This window comes from Pleurodeles waltl, chromosome 1_2 (genome assembly GCF_031143425.1).
Source record: "Pleurodeles waltl isolate 20211129_DDA chromosome 1_2, aPleWal1.hap1.20221129, whole genome shotgun sequence".
Taxonomy (NCBI): domain Eukaryota; kingdom Metazoa; phylum Chordata; class Amphibia; order Caudata; family Salamandridae; genus Pleurodeles; species Pleurodeles waltl.
In genome coordinates this window covers 835,144,102-835,162,549 of record NC_090437.1, presented here as the reverse complement: position 1 = coordinate 835,162,549, position 18,448 = coordinate 835,144,102, and the positions used below count along the sequence as shown (strand labels likewise).

Genomic DNA, 18,448 nt, shown 5'->3' with positions numbered 1-18,448 from the left:
AGAGTCCTTCCATGCATGACTGGCAATAGTTAAAGCTGCAAGCATACTACTGACAGGGTAGTGGAATTTCTGAGTGCCAAGTGCATATCAGAATTGGATTCTGGAATGTAACAGAAACTTGCCCAAGACAGACAGAAGTGAAAGTCCTTTGTTTCTGAACTACATGCCTGTTGGCTTACCGGAGAGTAAGGAAGTAAGTAGGAAATATGAAAAATATAGGTTTGTATTCATAAGTAGGCTTTTGCCACAGGGTGTAAATCTGCTACTTTCCTCCTAGCGTCTTAAATGCTGTATCAAGAAGGCATTATTTTGTGACACAAATCTAGGTCTGACTATCTTTGCAGAGTGGGCTTTACATCAGAATCCATCAGTTGTAGCATTGGAAAGACTAAGATCCACCCATTAAATGCCCATTTGATGCAAAGTAAGGCAAAGCAGCTCAAAGCAGAGTAAAGCGTTATTTGCATCAGTTTAAGTGCAACTTTCCTGCACAAAAAGACTTTCTCACTAGAAAGTAAATACTTTATCAGGACTTTAAATCACTTTCCTCCAAAAATGGTGAAGGACTGGAAAGCTTTTTTTTTTTCTTCCTTGCAATTTTACTCATGGTCAGATATAAATAGCAAATAACTAAATTGGAGTTCCATGAGATGAATTGTTAGCAGTGCACTAATAGGATGTTTTCAATGTTCCTTTTAGCTGATGTTCATTTTTGCCATACTGAAAGCCAGAAAAATTATGTTTGCATCTCATTCAAAAGAGGTGACACGTGGAAGGTGAGACTGTCTAGTTTGTAGCTTTGTATTATGGTTATAACTCTCTGTTGATTGTAAATTCAGTCTCAATAATTAGCTTTACCTTGAGTGCCTTTATTGCAAACTTACAACCACAGAATATTTTATGTTTTTATATCCACCCAAACATACGCAGGGACCACGGGAACATAGTAGTTTTCAAATGTGACTATGTGTTCTTCATCTACCTGTATCCTAAGGAACTGGAACTGATAGCCTAACTACCTAAATGATAATCCAGAAAGCAGCAAGGTGGTCGATTCCATGAGAACCAGTGTCTCTAAATTGCCAATTATATTAGTTGTATGTTATGCAGTAAAGTGGGATGAAAGCAACACCCATTGAATAAGGCAATAATTATTACAAAAGTATTACAGAAAGCAAAAGAATCATCATTGGAAATTGAGCTTCATTTTTGATGACGTAGAAAGATGAAGAGAAATATAGGGAAGAAATCATCATGAGGAAGGATGGAGAGAAATGTTAGGAAAATGAAGAAAGGATAGTGAGGAATATGTGCAGGGAACAATCCAGAGGCGAATGAGGAGTAGGAGTAGGTGAGTTTGTAGGGCCATGCCCAAAAAGTGAAGAAGATCACAATAGTCAATTACTTCAGAAAAAGATTCTTACAAGTTAAGATGTATGCAGTGGAAGTGGATAAAAGCAAATGAGTTAAAAAAGCAAAATAAAATTATCATGAACAATAAGGCCTTGACTTTGATTAAGTTTTAAGATGAAAGTAAATATATGCAATAATGAATAAAAAATAGGAGAGATAGAAAAGTCAAGAATAATAAGTAAAAGGGAGGATAATGAAGAGCTCTGTGGGGGTAAACAAACCATCAGAAAATGAGTATTGGGAGTAACAGATACTACAGGGCTAAGAATGAAAAGTGATACTGCATAGCTAAGACTGAAAACTGAAGGAAGAAGATAGTGATCAAAATACAAACAGAACAATCCAGTTGGGTAACATTTTCTGTTAATTGCCAGATTTCAATGAGCCACTGCCCAATTGAGTCACAGTAATCAACTGGAGCCATAGGAATTACATGTGAGGCATTCATCACTACCTAAACACCATTAGCCTAAAAAAAATAAAAGATGAACAACACCTGGCTCCTTGTTGGGACACAGGCACCCAGCAATGAAAAAATCCAAATAGTGAATGGCTCCTTTGGCACAGACTCATAGTTCTGTGGGTGTCTCCTACCTTATATTTGTTTTGATAACTTATTTTATAAGGGGACACGTAAGGGTAACCAACCATCATGAGGTCGAATGAACCTTTGGACTCAGATAGGAATGAGTGTTTGGCTCTGAACAAAATAAATGTCAGCAATAAACAAAACAAAACAAAACAATACCATCATTAATCAACATTAGAGTCAGCAATTTAAACACTCAATAACCTATTTGGCCATGAATCACCAGTTTAGTAAAGTTCAAACATTTATCGCGCTTTAGATTAACAATGCTGAGATCATGTAAACCAAGTGCAAAACCAAATTATAAAAATACATAAATAACACATGTTGACCAAACCTTCTAAAGAATCTCAGATTCCACAGAATATGAATTATTAGGCATTTAAGAATCACCATACAGAATAACTGAAATATAAGATGCACAGTTGAGATTGAATTCATTAAATTAACACAGATGTATTATTTACAATCAGTTCTTTTGCGTAGAAAATTCAGAATGTGATATTCTAACTATTAGCCTAATTAGAATAAGCATGTTGGACGTCATGCAAAAAGACAAAAACTAATTTGGAAAACATCTATCTATGGCGCTACCAAAAATAGTGATTGGGTTTCCTTGCAAACCTACAAGAAAGATAAATGCGCGATTTGTGTTATACCACTCCTTAATGGTTTCAGCAGGCAGCAAAGTCTTCTTTAGCTGAGCATCTTCATGGTCAGCTTCAGTGGGCAGTGACATATATAGGAACAGTTCAGTAATATTTGGCCTTAATGTATCTGAACTGTCAGTGGCACATAGCAGCTAGGAACAGGGAAGAACTGCACTCTAAACAGCAGGGCAGAAATCTGCATAAGAATGATCACAGCAAATGGCAAAGCAAAATCTCCTCAAAGTCTGAGCTTACATCTCAATATTAAAGTTCCAAAAAGTAACTAGATACTCTGCCATTGGTTAGATGATAAGGTGATTTTGGAAGAACATATGAAAACTCAAGCATGTTTCTTCATGTTGCACTTCTTCTGTTCTTTTTTCCCTCATTGGTTCAGCTCCTTTCACTGCCATCACCAGTTTCCGTTGCAGAAATATAATGTTTCAAAATACACAAAACTACTGAAAGCCATTGTTTTCTGTGGAACTCTATCTGGCAGGAACTAAACAAATATTTTAAAATACAGCGCAAGAATATTTCTCTCGGACATTAGATTATCACACAGGATGTTTCAGAAAGAACAGAATACTTTCTAAGCATCACATTTATTTCATTCTGAATTAGCTCAACATAGACCTTTTAAAAAATTCAGTGAATTGTGTAGTGTACAACAGTTCCTAAAACTAAGACTATTTATTTTCTGAACATGTAATTATTATTTTTTCATTACTCTCAGTTAGTAAAATATTAAAATAGACAGTGATGTATTTTCATTTTTGAAATATCTGTGTCAATTATCAATGTAAGCCTCATTTTCATTTCAGCCATGCACTTTTGAACATGTTTATCTTTCAGTTAATTACACAATTTTATTAGTAATTTTCACACTCCATCAGTTCCTTCCTCCCGAAATGTCATGATCAGCTTGTTCTACTGGCCACTAATAAGGACAGGGGCGGTCTGACACCTAGTAATAAAGAAACTAAGATGTGTAGATACAGAAGGTTGTATGTTTGTGATGTGATTCAATGCTGAACAGTTGATAATTGTGAGCATAAGGTAGGTACCCTAAACAGATGTTTCATTTTGGCAGTTGCTTTCCCAACTCCCCAAATGCACTGCTCCCATTTTATCACCTGTGAACATCTTGAAACCATAGAAAACCCAATACATATTTAAACTCTGGAGGCCCATTAGATCACAGATGAAGGTGTAGGTGCGTCTGACCTTACTGGTTTATTGCAATAAATTGATAAGGGGGCACATATAGTGTGTAGATGGACCTTTGGACTCGTTTAAGATGTTCACACCCCTAAGTCTGTACATATCATATATGTCATCAAAACAAATCAAGTCACTCACCATGACCCATTTAGCCATGAATAACCACACCTTTAGTATCATTTAGAAAATGTATTTCCCTAAATTAACAATGCTAGTATCACTACATTAGTCTCAAAACCACATGATATAAGTATAGAAACAGCACTAGTTGAGCAAATCTTCTAAAGAATCTCAACTTAATGCGTTAATGACTAGTACTTCTTAAACTAAAGTACAGATCAACAATAAGAGTAATTGTGCAATAGAAATAACATATATTCGAATATTCAGCAATTGAGCAATATCAATATGTATTTTAGTTAAATGGAAGTAAATCTCTCTAGCCTTAGATTAGCATCAGCATGTTTGGGCTTCATGCAAAAGATTTAGTCAACATAAATTTGGAAAACATCTAACTATGGCTCCATCAAAAGGCAGCAGTTGGTACCTAGAAACAAAAGACAAAGCAGTAGCAAAGACCTTTACAGATAGATATACCTGTCCTTTTATGGATCAGCAACCAATGATTAGTCTTCATCAGGCGGGCATCAGTTCGGTTGGCATCAGCAACAGGGCATGGGAAAGGGTAATGGTTCAGAATCGGGGACTCTAAAATCTCTGAACCATTTGGAAGAATTATCTAAGATAGGCAGCAAAGGCACAACGAGCTCTAAGCATTGAGTGCAAGAGTAAACACCAGCATTTACGCATGGAACATGAAATAAACAGTGGAGTAAGCTCTCAGCAAAGAAGTATCGAAGTCACCCAAGAAGAATGAGCTCTATGAGTCGCCTCCAAAGTTCTGAGTGCTGTGCGGTTAAGTTAAAGTTGATTCACGTTGTCATTGGTCAGAGAATCATACGATAGACATTAGTCCATAAAAAATGAATATTCTAAATCAGAGATATAACGAAACAGCCTTTCACACGTTGACAATTGTTTCTTCTACCTTTATGCACGCCGTTTGACTTGTCAAGAAGCAACATTTTAGTATACTTCCATTCCTTCTGTCAGTACATCCTTTATTAGTTCCTGGGAACATTACTTTCTCACACATTTCAAGTTAGTATTTGTAACAATTCAGAACATTCATGTTTCTACACACATTTTCTATCAAACAATTCTTGTGAAAACAGGAAAAACATTTTGCTACTCTAAATGATTTGGTCAACCTTTTAGCTGGAACAAGGCTTCTTTATTATTCAGCAAGCATGAGATCATATTTTATCCTGACATTGCAATTTTCAATATGAGGCTTAAGCCTTGCTAGCTTGAGCCCTACAGTTGATTTAAGCTGGTACATAGTATTTAATTGTAAGTCTGACATATTTCTGCATGTTATTAATAATATAAACTCTAAATAAACATTAATATATCTTTTAATACAACTTTTTCTTATTATGTCACGGCCATTCAAGTGGGCACAATTTGAGTTGCAAGTTCATTTCTAGGTTGTCATTATTCTATGCATATTCAGAATATGAAAATACATAAAATATTTATTAGTAAAATTTCAGTGCTCACAAAGGTCAAAAGAAATAAAATACCTAAAAGTCTGGCAAACATGTCCAGCGTGTTCTACCAGCCAGTCATTCCGGGCAAAGGAGCTCTGGCTTACACCCAATAAATTTCTTAGCTCTTGAAGAATTATAAATTGTCTTTATTTTATATTTTCCCCTATCTTCTATTTTATATTTGTCTTGATACCTTTCATAAAATGAACAGTGTATCATAAGATATCATAAAACAGTAATTCTGCTGCAATGTAGTCATCTCTGCTAATTTCACGTGCAGTGCACATTCTCTATAAAACCCCTCACATAATGACTATTTACAAACTTTGCACAGTCAAGTCAACTTTGCTTTCATTAATTTTCCAGAATGCATGTTTTTTTTTTAAATAGATTTATCAAGACTAGCATTTTGGCAGCTCTCTGTATCCATTGATCTGTCCACTTGTCGTTAACATTTTACTTCCACATACTACAGTTTACAACCTAGCAAGTGGGTAGGCCCACTTGAGCCATGGGTTCCTTTCTCTGTGTCCGAGTACAATGTTGTATCCCACAACTAAAATAGTACTCGGTACTTGTGAGCCAGTATGGGCATTCAAACTTTCAGAAACATAGCTATTAAGTCCATGCAGCGTCTTGCAGTGCATTGCATCACGTTCCTTGCAGCGACCATTTTTTAAACTGGGCTTTATACCTTTTCCTAAATGGTCAACCCTGAATGCGATTGTATGCAGAACAGGATGCATACGCACAGAACGGTGGTCTTTATGTAATCGGCCTCAGGCCATTTCGAGATGGCTATTCATGTGCATAGCACTGCAGTCATCTTCTAAGGTTCTCATTTGCAAAAACGTTCAAGGAGATTGGGCTCTGGATGGGCACGCATGTGCCGCTTGAGTGGTGCTCTTTTAATCTTTTGTAAAACTTTATTGCCTAAACAATGAGACCACCACCTGTATGTATGTGTATGTGTGCTTAGGCTCGTGATTTAACTCTTTAAAAAAAAAGTCAAAGTTAAAAAAAATAACGCCCACAAATGCACTGGACCGATTGTCAATGCCAGATGTTATGGCGTTACCGTTGTTTGTATATTTTACCTTTAAGCGGCAATTAGTTATTGATGTAGAGTTTGCGCCAATACAGAGCCCTGAACTTCGAACTTCCATGAAAATGTACATGTAGGTACATGTACTTAAATAATCTAACGCTGATTTTCTAAAGCTCCAGCACAAAGGTGCACAAATACCACAACAGTGGAAGAGTTAAGCCTATAAAAATAGCTCTTATGAAGACTGTCATACATTATGGGGGTCATTCCTACCCTGGCGGTCCGAGACCGCCAGGATAGGGGACGGAGGAAGCACCGCCAACAGGCTGGCGGTGCTTCTTGGGCTATTCTGACCGCGGTGGTAAAGCCGCGGTCAGAAAAGGGAAGCCGGCGGTTTCCCGCCAGCTTCCCGCTGCCCCCGTGAATCCTCCACGGCGGCGCTGCAAGCAGCGCCGCCATGGGGATTCCGACCCCCTTCCCGCCAGCCTGGTTCTGGCGGTTTTCACCGCCAGAACCTGGCTGGCGGGAACGGGTGTCGTGGGGCCCTTGGGGGCCCCTGCAGTGCCATGCCACTGGCATGGGCACTGCAGGGGCCCCCTAACAGGGCCCCAGATTGATTTTCAGTGTCTGCTTTGCATTCGGAGCCGGCTTCCTCGTTGCCGGTGCTTTCCCGCTGGGCGGGCGGGCGGCCTTTTGGCGGTCGCCCGCCAGCCCAGCGGGAAAGACAGAATGACCGCCGCAGTCTTTTGACCGCGGTACGGTCTTCTGGCGGTTCCCGCCAGGCGGGCTGCGACTGCCGCCCGCCCCGGTAGGAATGACCGCCTATATGCCATAAAGTCTTAGGGCCATATTTATACTTTTTGACGCAAAACTGCGCTAACGCAGTTTTGCGTCAAAAAAATTAGCGCCGGCTAACGCCATTCTGAAGCGCCATGCGGGCGCCGTATTTAATCAATGACGTTAGCCGGCGTTAGCCGCCGGCGCTGCCTGGTGTGCGTGGAAAAAAACGACGTACACCAGGCAGCGCCGGCGTAGGGGGATATGGGGCTTGGGCATCAAAAAATGGGGCAAGTCAGGTTGAGGCAAATTTTTCGCCTCAACCCGATTTGCGCCATTTTTTTTCACTCCCAACCCCCATAGAAATGACTCCTGTCTTAGCAAAGACAGGAGTCATGCCCCCTTGCCCAATGGCCAGGCCCAGGGGACTTATGTCCCCTGGGCATGGTCATTGGGCATAGTGGCATGTAGGGGGGCACAAATCAGGCCCCCATATGCCACAAAAAAACAAAAAAAAAAACACTTACCTGAACTTACCTTAATGTCCCTGGGATGGGTCCCTCCAGCCTTGGGTGTCCTCCTGGGGTGGGCAAGGGTAACAGGGGGTGTCCCTGGGGGCATGGGAGGGCACCTCTGGGCTCCTTCAGAGCCCACAGGTCCCTTAACGCCTGCCTTTTGCAGGCACTAAAAAACGGCGCAAAAGCGGCCGTACGTCATTTTTTTTGACCCACCCACTCCCGGCCGTGAATTTTGCCCGGGACTATAAATACGACGCACATGCCTTGGAGTCAATTTTTTAGACGTGAACGCCTACCTTGCATCTCATTAACGCAAAGTAGGTGTCCACGCTAAAAAATGACGCAAACTCCATGTACTTTGGCGCTAGACGCGTCTAACGCCAAAGTATAAATATGGAGTTAGTTTTGCATCGGAATTGCGTAAAAAAAAACCACGCAATTCCGGCGCAAATGGAGTATAAATATGCCCCTTAACTCTGGGAAGGGCACTAAGGCTTTCTTTCTTACTTTCACCTTTGTGCGCTTCATTTCTCACATTCAATATGAAGATCAAATTAAAATTTTAACCACAGCATCTGAAGCTGAAGTAGGCTCACGTTTGGACAGTTTGGGGGTCATTCTGACTCCCGCCGGCCGCGGGAGCCGCCAGAATACCGCTGCGCGGTCAGAAGACCCCCGCGGTTATTCTGTGTTTCCCGCTGGGCTGGCGGGCGACCGCCAGAAGGCCTCCCGCCAGCCCAGCGGGAAACCCCTTCCCACGAGGAAGCCGGCTCCGAATGGAGCCGGCGGAGTGGGAAGGGTGCGACGGGTGCAGTAGAACCCGTCGCGATTTTCAGTGTCTGCATGGCAGAAACTGAAAATCTTTTAGGGGCCCCCAGGGGCCCCACGACACCCCTCACCGCCATCCTGTTCCTGGCGGTCAAAATCGCCAGGAACAGGATGGCGGTGAGGGGGTCGGAATCCCCATGGCGGCGCAGCAAGCTGCGCCGCCATGGAGGATTCCTCAGGGCAGCGGAAAACCGGCGGGAGACTGCCGGTTTTCCGTTTCTGACAGCGGCCATACCACCGCGGTCAGAATGCCCTTGGGAGCACCGCCAGCCTGTTGGCGGTGCTCCCGCAGTCCCCGGCCCTGGCGGTCCATGACCGCCAGGGTCAGAATGACCGCCTTTATTATATTAATCTGATGATTGTTGTGTTAAACATAAAAAGCTAAAATGGCAGTTCTAAAGATTTCAAAGCAAATGGATGGCTGTCCCGAGGCGCACTAAAAAGAACATTTTAGAATGATAAACATTGCCTTTATTAGTTCCCGTTGGTATAAGGTTTCAGAAGTCGATAGGGCCTGGCTTATTTAATTTGTGCAGGGCTGTTTTCCTAACATTTAAAAGAGTAAAAAAAACGAAACCGCATAAGTATACTGTTCACATGGTCCTCTACTATTTATTCGACAAAAATTATTCAATAATTACTTTCTCTGCGTTTGTATTTTTCAGATTAACACTGACACTTTCGTGCCCGATGGACCTCAAAAATTTCCCAATGGATGTGCAAACTTGCATAATGCAGCTGGAGAGTTGTAAGTGAGCAATAAATCATTTGAAGTCACTGTATTCAGAATATTTATGATTATGTTCCTGAGCTTACTGTTCCTTCTGTGTGTTTGCTGGAAGTTTAAATAATTAATTTTGGATCTATTGCTATAATTTAGTAATTTCCAAACTACTTACCTCACAGCTCTACAGTTAGTTTTCAATGTAATTACAGCCACCTTCCAAATTAAATGTGATTCCATGTATGTTCAGAGTCCCACTTTAGTTATTGTGCATGTTTCTATACTATTACTGCTTTTTCCAAGACCATCATGTCCCAGAAAGACCAAATTAAGCATACTGTGCAAATCTGACATATATTAGTAAAAAGAAGCAGGACCTACCATACATGGTGCTAACATATATTAATTAAAAGCAGAAAGACTTCGCATCCACGGTGCCTTAAGTGGAAAAATATATGTGGAAAACATAGACACAAGTATAGGACACTGTGAATGAAAGATAATTTGTTTGTAAAGAGAACGATGGTTACACAAGGCCTCTATACATGTATGATGTACTTTAATAGGTCATTTGTATTCATTTCATTTCATAGAGCCCTAGATTCCAAGTGTTTATGCGCATTATTGAGCTTTGAGCGTACTCAGCATTGACAATGAGTATTCCAAAGAACGCTAGTAGACTGAAAAGCTCACACAGAACGTCAGTGCTGTTGTAACGATTTGCAGAGGGCTGCTGGCCATCGATGCCACTTCTCAAAAGTTCACTAAGTTCAATAGGATTGTTAGAATAATTAAAGTGCAGAAGTACAAACGAGTTAACTCTCTCATCTGGAAACGTTTTGACGCTTTCCAGACTTGCTTGATAATATCAAGAGTAGAAAGTACCAAACTCTTTCTGGTTGAGAGTGTTGACCATTTTGTCATCACACTATTGGCATTTGGGAAAAATGAGGTGGGCCTTTTAAACAATATTCCCTAAAACACAAATTGCATATGGGGTGGTGCTGAAGCAGATGTCTTAATTATGAATTATTAATGAATGTTTACGTATTTTGAATAATGACTTATGTAGAAAAATAAATAACGAAGAAAATAAATGTGCACATTTGAAAATGTGACCTCGAAGAATGGCCATCAGTGTTTATGAAATGTACTAAATAGTTATTAATCCATATGGAATATTGAAAAATGCATTAGATTAATGTAGTAATATGTCATATTAAGAGTTATGAATTATGTTCTTGCTTATTAATTGTAGGACTTAACTTAGCAAGTGTCTAGGCCCAGTTTGCCAGGCCTCATGCAGAAGCTATATTTCTTAGCATTTAATATAAAATGCTGACAGAGTGAATTAACTGTGTAATGCTCATTGTTTTAATAAAATGCTTAACAGAAGCTTTCTTTGGAATAGACAGACAGGAGATGAGGTCTCTCGTAGTGAAACAAAATGTGTGTAATATGTGCAAAGGGTTCTTTCCCAGGACTTGAACAATGAAGACACTGACAGGAGATGAAGATGCAACAAATTTGATACCTGATGAGCTGGATGATGAGAACATCGTAAAGCGGACCAATCAACGACATGTGAAGTGTGAAATATTTGAAATCATAGTTTAAGTATATGAAAATCATTGGACAGAGTAATGACGTACGATTAATTGACCAATTGGAAATTAGGGAATAGTTTGGGTGACTTTGATATAGCAACGTGACAGCGGGAAAAGAGATTAGACTTTATTCTGATTGGTGAGGCAATATTTGGGAGAAGAAGAGATTTGACATTCTGTCATTGGGCTCATACTCTCTGACTGAGAGCCTGATGTTTTGCTGATCGTTTGATGACCTGAGGACTAAAATTGATTCTTCTTGTTGACACCATACCATGGATAGGTAGATATGACAACGACTGAATTGCATTTATGTGCCATTTCTTTCTAGGTACCAACTGCGCTGTCTTAATACTTTGTTTAGCTAGATGTTTTTCAAATTTGTGTTCTAAATTGTTTTTGCATGAAGCCCCAATTGCTGATGCTAATCTGTGCTAGTTAAGGCTATTCACATGACGACTGTCTAATTGCAGGGACAAATGGTTGACAAACTATTTTGCTAATCTCTATGGATATTATAGTCTGGTTGAAATTGGTTTTACTAATGATTTGTGCCGATGCTTTAGAATACATTGTGATTCAAGCTATGATTAGATCTTGTTTCTTGCGTCTTTTTGGTTAAAACAATATTATTAATTGAGTTTGAGGGCTTTGAAGATTAATCTACATGACTTAAGTATTGTTAATATAAGGGAAATAAACTTACTAAACTTTTACTAAAGGTGTGGTTATTCATGACCTTTCAGTCATGGTGTGTGAATTTTACTGACTCCATAATTATTGAATTGAGTAATGATTATTAATTATTGGGTATTAATCATCGAGTGTTTTCTGCTCTGGAATCATGGTAAGACCATCCTAAATGAGTCAAAAGGTTCATCAACATCTATGTGTCCCCTTGTAAGTTTACTTATTAAGGACCGACCCTCTAACAGTTATGGTAACAAACTGATTAGTCTCTTTAGGAGCTTGCTTGAAGTGGTTGGAGCAGGTTACAAGTTCAGTATTATTGAAATTTGGATTTTGTTTTTCAAAATGCCATTTGTAGAGAAAATGATGTTCCCTTATGCCCAGAAATGACTTTCCCAGATCCTGGATCCTGCTAGTTGGATTGGGTATATTCCCAGCGTTCTACTGATAGTGTGAGAGAGATAGGTTATGCTTGCACAGCTTATGCAAATAGCAGGTGAATTGTGACATATGGGAGGATGTAGAGAGTTTGCGTACTCCAAATGAAGTTTTAGTAGGAGTGTGCATACTCCGCAGTATGAGGGTAGGGAAGTCATCGAACTTCACTTAGTAGGTTGATTGGGCATTGTCAACGAGTCAGTGTGTGAGTTAAAGTGGGTGAGAGAAAATTTAGACTGAGATTTGGCGAGTCTTATGTGCACCAGGACAGACCCATTGATCAGTTGAGAGTAAAATTTGAGGGTCGAACTTTACTTGCGAATCTGGGTGACAGAGAAAGAGGAATAGTTGTATGAGCGAAAGGGCTATCAGTGAAAAGCTGTAAGGTTTCTGAAGAGATTGTGGTACCTTCCTTTTAACAAAAAACAGCAGATTTGCTATTGGTTATTGGTTTTTGGTTTGTGTTCTCATTATTTGCATTAGTTTTGTATGAATTAAGTTTAGGAGGACGAGCCGCAAGACTTTGTCAGCCGCAGTATGTGTGAATGTGACGTCATTGGAGCAAAGCTGGGGTAGGTCCGTCAGTGAGAAGGGTCATGCACAAATTGGCAGCCGTCCATGAGAGGCAATTGTTTGAGAACATGGGTGAAAGGTATCTTGGGAGTAAAAGTAATTTCCTGATTTGATTTTGAATACACAAAAGTAGAGAATATGAAGTTTTTTAAGGCATTCAATAGTGCGCTAAGGGGAAATACTTATTTTAGGCAAATGTAGGAGAGCCTACCCCACCAGAGAATACACTGGCTTACATTGTAATGGAGGAGCGAGGTGTTGTACCATGTCTTTGGTTAAAGCAGTGATGAAAGTTGACTGAGAAAAATGGGAGCTTAGCGTTTCCTGAGAATGGGACATTCAATTTGGGAATCTTGGAGCAATTGCGGATGGTGCTATATGAGTCAAAGCCCCTGCCGAGACCAGCACAGTTTGAGGCAGTAGCAGTTTGGGAGCTAGTAGCTAGACAGCAACAGCGATTGAAACTCAAGAGGAGAGTAAGAAAGGTAGAGAAGTCTGACACTGCAGACATCAAATGCAGTGGTACAACAGGTGCCACCGGTGGATGTGGGTAATATTTAGTTACAGGGATTGACAGCTCAGTAGTTGACTGAATGGTTAGATAAGCTAAATACCCCACAGAATACTTCCAATGGAGAAGAGCAGATAAATTGTGTCAGATTAAGCATGGAAGCAGGTGAATTAGTTGAGGGAATAATGGGGTGAATAAATTAGAATCCTACATAGAGGCAGAGTTAAGGGACTTATGCCCGAGAATCACAAGAGAGGCGAGCAAAGTACACCAGAGATTGGCAGATTTGGCAGAAAAGCATGGCATAGAAATCGAGAAAACTAAGCATTTGAAGTGAAGTTACAGATTAGATTTTGAGGCAAAAGATTTTGAATACATGAGGTCAGCCGGAATGAAGGTGCATCTTAAAGAATTACTGCAGAGTGCTCAGGTTTGGGGAGCATTAGAAAAGTTGGAAGGCAGAAAAAAGTCAAAAAGAAAAAAGAGTCTTTAGAAGTAACCAAAATTGTACAACAGGACAAGGATCCGGTAATGATTTTACCAAAGAGAGAAATCCCAGGGGGACATTTTGTTCACATTCCTTGGAGTAGGAGTGATATTTTATCATTTACAAATGATTATCCAAAATTGAGAGAAAAGCCAGTAGAGTGGTATCAGCAGCCAGATAGGTTTGCGAAGCCGGCAAAGTGTTTGTAGGAAGACTTGAACACATTACTGGAGATAGTTGAGTGCAAGAGAGTTGTAGACTGGCCCACAAGTGAACCAGGGAGAGATAAAAGTGCAGGCGCACCATTTCCTGAGGTAATGAAATATTACTAGAAGGTGATTGAGTTCCTGAAGACGAGGATTTTGCCCAAAAATATTGATTGGCAGAGAATTGACAGGACAGTGCAGGAGGTGAAGGAATCAATACATGCGTACTATGAGAGATTGTTAAAGGCATTCAAGGAGGACAGTGGCAAAGAAGCAATCGAGCTGAAAGACATGCTACATTTTGTGTTCAGGTTTGTGGAAGGATTGAGACCTGAAATAGGTCAGATGATTAAGAATAATTTGATTTTCTGGCAAGCCAAACTGATTAATGAGGTGTTGCAGTATGCAAAATATTGTAGTTATGAAAGTGAGTTAAAGCAGAAAAAGGTGAACGAGAAGGCAATGGTGATGGAGATTAAGGCAGCTCAAACAGGAGTACTGGGGACGTTTGTGCAACAGATGCCACAGCAGCAGGGAAATGTCATGTTTCAGCCTCAGATGAGAGGCAGAGGCCGTGGAGACAATATGAATTGTGGTCCAGATTTGAATTCTGTAGTTGTTCAAAATGATGTGCAGGGAACAAAGAAGCTATTGCCATGTCACATTTGCGGAGCCATGGGACACTGGATGCGGGAGTGTCCACTGATGGTGCAAGAGGGTGTTGTTCAGCAAGGTAGCAACGTCAATGCATTTCAAAATATAAGAGGACCGAGATTAAGGGATCCAAATCAAATTTTCAGAATAATGTGAATCAAATGCAAATGTTCAGCATTTGCAACAGGTGTAATTGCCCAGTGCATAAGTGTCACTGTTGCAGCCGATGCAGAAGCAGGTTCCCATGGTACCTAGACAGCAAATGCAGATACCGCAAGCCCTGATGGAGCAGCAATAGATGATGCTTTCTCAACAGGTCACAGGTCAGAGACAAGACAGAAGTAGTAACGCAGTGCACCAATTCCGGTTACACAGCGAGAATGAAATAAATGGTGAATGGATGAGTGATAGTTCCGATGAGGAGCCGTGTGTGCTTGCAACTTCTCTAGAATTAGATCAGAGAGGACCCTATGTGAGAGGAATGGTAATGGGTCACAGAGTCTCATTTTTAGTGGACACAGGAGCTACATGCTCTACTGTGAGAAGTGCAGAAGTTCCGAATTTACCCCTTTCAGGTCGAACAGTTCAAGTTGTGGGAGTAGGGAATCAGTATTTGGCAGACCTGATTACAGATCCAGTGCAAGTTGAGATTGGCAATTTCCATGTACGGCATACATTTTTATTCTGCAATTCAAGACCGGTATCCCTACTGGGAAGGGACTTGCTGTGTAAGACAAGGTGTCTGATTACTTGTTCAAACAATGGAATTGAAATCCAGACAAATAGTGACGATGAGGAAGACCTGCCCCAGAAACTGAGTGGAAAACTACAAATGAGGAGTACCCATTGATTGAGTTTTTCCCCATGTTCACAGTCAGAGAGCTTCATTCTGATTTGCAGGGAATAGTGCAAGAAAATGTGTAGGATCTGACAGGAAAAGAAGTGGGATTGATCAAAGGAGTTGAGCCAATTAAGGTTACTTTGAAGCCAAATGCAGTTTTTCCGCAGCTTCGACAGTATAACATGACACAAGAAGTCCTGATGAAAGTGGCTCAGATAATTGCAGATTTCGGGAAGCAGGGAGTTTTGAAGGAGGTGTTGAGCAGCCCATTGTAATTCACCGATAATAAGTTTTAAGAAGCCATGTGGGAAGGTCCGAATTGTTCAGGATTTGAGAAAAATAAATGACATAGTGGTCAAGTGTTGTCCCGTAGTGCCCATCCCAGCTGTAATAATGTTTTAGATTCCATGTGATGCAGAGTGGTTCACAGCGGTTGATTTATCACAAGCATTCCTTTCTGTGCCTCTTCATGAGGATAGTCAATTTCTCTTCAGTTTCAAATTCTTAGATCGAGTCTACTTCTGGTGTAGACTTCCTCAAGGGTACACGGAGTCACCTTCTTTGTTTAATCAGATCTTGAAAAAGAATTTGGAGTCATTAGAATTGCCTTTCCAATTGACTTTGGTACAATACATTGATGACTTATTGATTGCATCAAAGACAAGGGAAGAGTGTAAGTACGACTCGATTGCCCTGCTGTATCATTTGGGAAAGTATGGTCATAAAGTGTCATCATTAAAATTGCAGTACTGTCAGAAGGTAGTCAAGTATTTAAGACAGGGTCAAGGAAATTATCCAGGGAAAGGATCACAATGATACAGCAAATAAACCTCCTGACTACACAGAGAGATGTTAGGATGTTCCTGGGAATGGTGGGCTATTGTAGCCAATGGAGTCCGCATTTTTCGGAAATTTCAAAGCCATTGCAGAATTTGACGCATAAGGATGTCACAGATCCCATACTGCTAGATGAGGATGAGATGAAAGTGTTCACTGAGTTGAGAGAGAGTTTGTGCAGAGCTCCAGCGTTGGGTATGCCTGACTTCACGAAGACTTTCACATTGTTTTGTCATGAGCGTGATGCATGTTCATTGTCTGTCTTGACCCAGGTACATGCAGGTGCTTATCGCCCAGTAGCATATTTTTCAGCTACTTTGGACCCAGTTGCAACTTCCCTACCAGGTTGTTTACGTGCAGTTGCCGCAGTTAGTCAGAGTCTTTCACAGTGTGAAGGAGTAGTGATGGGATATCCCCTGACTGTAATGGTCCCTCATTCGATTGAGATTTTACTGACAAGGACAAAGCCCAGTACTTGACTGGTGCTAGGCTGACTAGGTATGAGATGAGCATTTTGGGTGCTCCTAACATGACACTGAAAAGATGTATAGTTCTGAACCCGGCAAACTTTACTTCCAAGTGATACTACTGAAACTGAGACCGAGGAAGATGTTGAACATGATTGTCTCGAAGTAACTGAGTTGTGCACAAAACCGATACTTAACATTAGAGATACCCGATTGGAAGAAAATGATCAAATTGTTTTTGTCGATGGTTCTTGTTTAAGAGACAGCACAGGGACACTGAGAGCAGGATATGCTATTTGCACAATTACAGGTACTTTAGAAGCTTCCTGCCTTCAAGGAGTGTATTCTGCCCAAGTAGCAGAATTGGTCATTCTTACCAGGGCGTGCCATGTTACTGCTTGATTGAGAGTCACCATCTACATAGATAGCCAAAATGGATTTGGAATAATTCATTATTTTGGTCAAGTGTGGTCGCAGAGAGGTTCACCAGTGAGAAATGGTGAGAGAATAAAGGAGTTGTTATATGCAATTCAACTGCCTGAAGAAATTGCTCTGGTGAAATGCAGTGCACATATAAAGTCACAGGACTATGGCGGTCATTCTGACCAAGCGGTTCCCGCCGAAAGACCCACCGCGGTCAAAAGACCGCAGCGGTCATTCCGGCTTTCCCGCTGGGCCGGCGGGCGACCGCCAGAAGACCGCCGGCCGGGCCAGCGGGACAGCCCCTTCAACAATGAAGCCGGCTCGGAATGGAGCCGGCGAGTTGAAGGGGTGCGACGGGTGCAGTGGCACCCGTCGCGATTTTCACTGTCTGCTAAGCAGACAGTGAAAATCTTTGTGGGGCCCTGTTAGGGGGCCCCTGCACTGCCCATGCCAGTGCCATGAGCATTGCAGGGGCCCCCAGGGGCCCACGGCACCCGTTCCCGCCATCCTGTTTCCGGCGGTGGACACCGCCAGAAACAGGCTGGCGGTAAGGGGGTCGGAATCCCCATGGCGGTGCTGCAAGCAGCGCCGCCATGGCCAGTTCCCTGGGCCAGCGGGAAACCGGCGGGAAACCGCCGGCTCCCCTTTTCCGACCGCGGCTTTACCGCCGCGGTCAGAATCGCCCAGGAAGCACCGCCAGCCTGTTGGCGGTGCTTCCGCCGCACTCCGCCATGGCGGTCATGGACCGCCAAGGTCAGAATGACCCCCTATGTGTCCTTGGGAAATGGATATGCGGATCAAGTCGCAAGGTTTTGCATATTGAACTGTATATAGTTTAAAGACAAGTGGGAATTGTTACCTGAAGAAGACACAACATATACGAGTTTTGCATTAAAGATAGTTGACAATTTAGAAGATTTAAAATCGTTGCAGAGTAACGTTGACAAAGAAGAGAAACGCTCCTGGAGTAAAAAGAAATGTGTTCAAAGACAGGATGAATTGTGGGTTTCAGAAGAGGGTCAGTTGGTTTTACCAAATAGTCTGTTGTCTCAGATGGCGCGGTACTATCGTGGTCAGGCACACATTGGGAGGGATTCCATGGTAGGTCTGTTCAAAATTAATTGGTTTAACCCCAAGTTTAGACAAGCAGCCGTAGCATGTTTGCCATTGATGTGTCGTTTGTCAGCAATTAAATGCGGGGAAAGGGACATTGGTTAATTTGAGCCACATTGGAAGAGCAGGAGTTCCATTAAGCAGAATGCAATTGGATTTCATTGAGATGCCTGTGTGTGGAGGTTTGAGATATGTGTTGGTGATTGTGTGCATCTTT

At 41.5% G+C, this 18,448-nt stretch overlaps 1 protein-coding gene across 1 annotated transcript in view; it reads left to right on the top strand.

The window, feature by feature from the left end:
• The window catches only part of GLRA3 (glycine receptor alpha 3), a 596,907-nt gene that overhangs the window by 410,335 nt on the left and 168,124 nt on the right, over nt 1–18,448 (top strand). Inside the window, exon 5 of the mRNA XM_069244590.1 lies at nt 9,326–9,408. Within this exon, the coding sequence (XP_069100691.1) occupies nt 9,326–9,408 (83 nt within the window). The remainder of the gene's footprint in view (nt 1–9,325; nt 9,409–18,448) is intronic.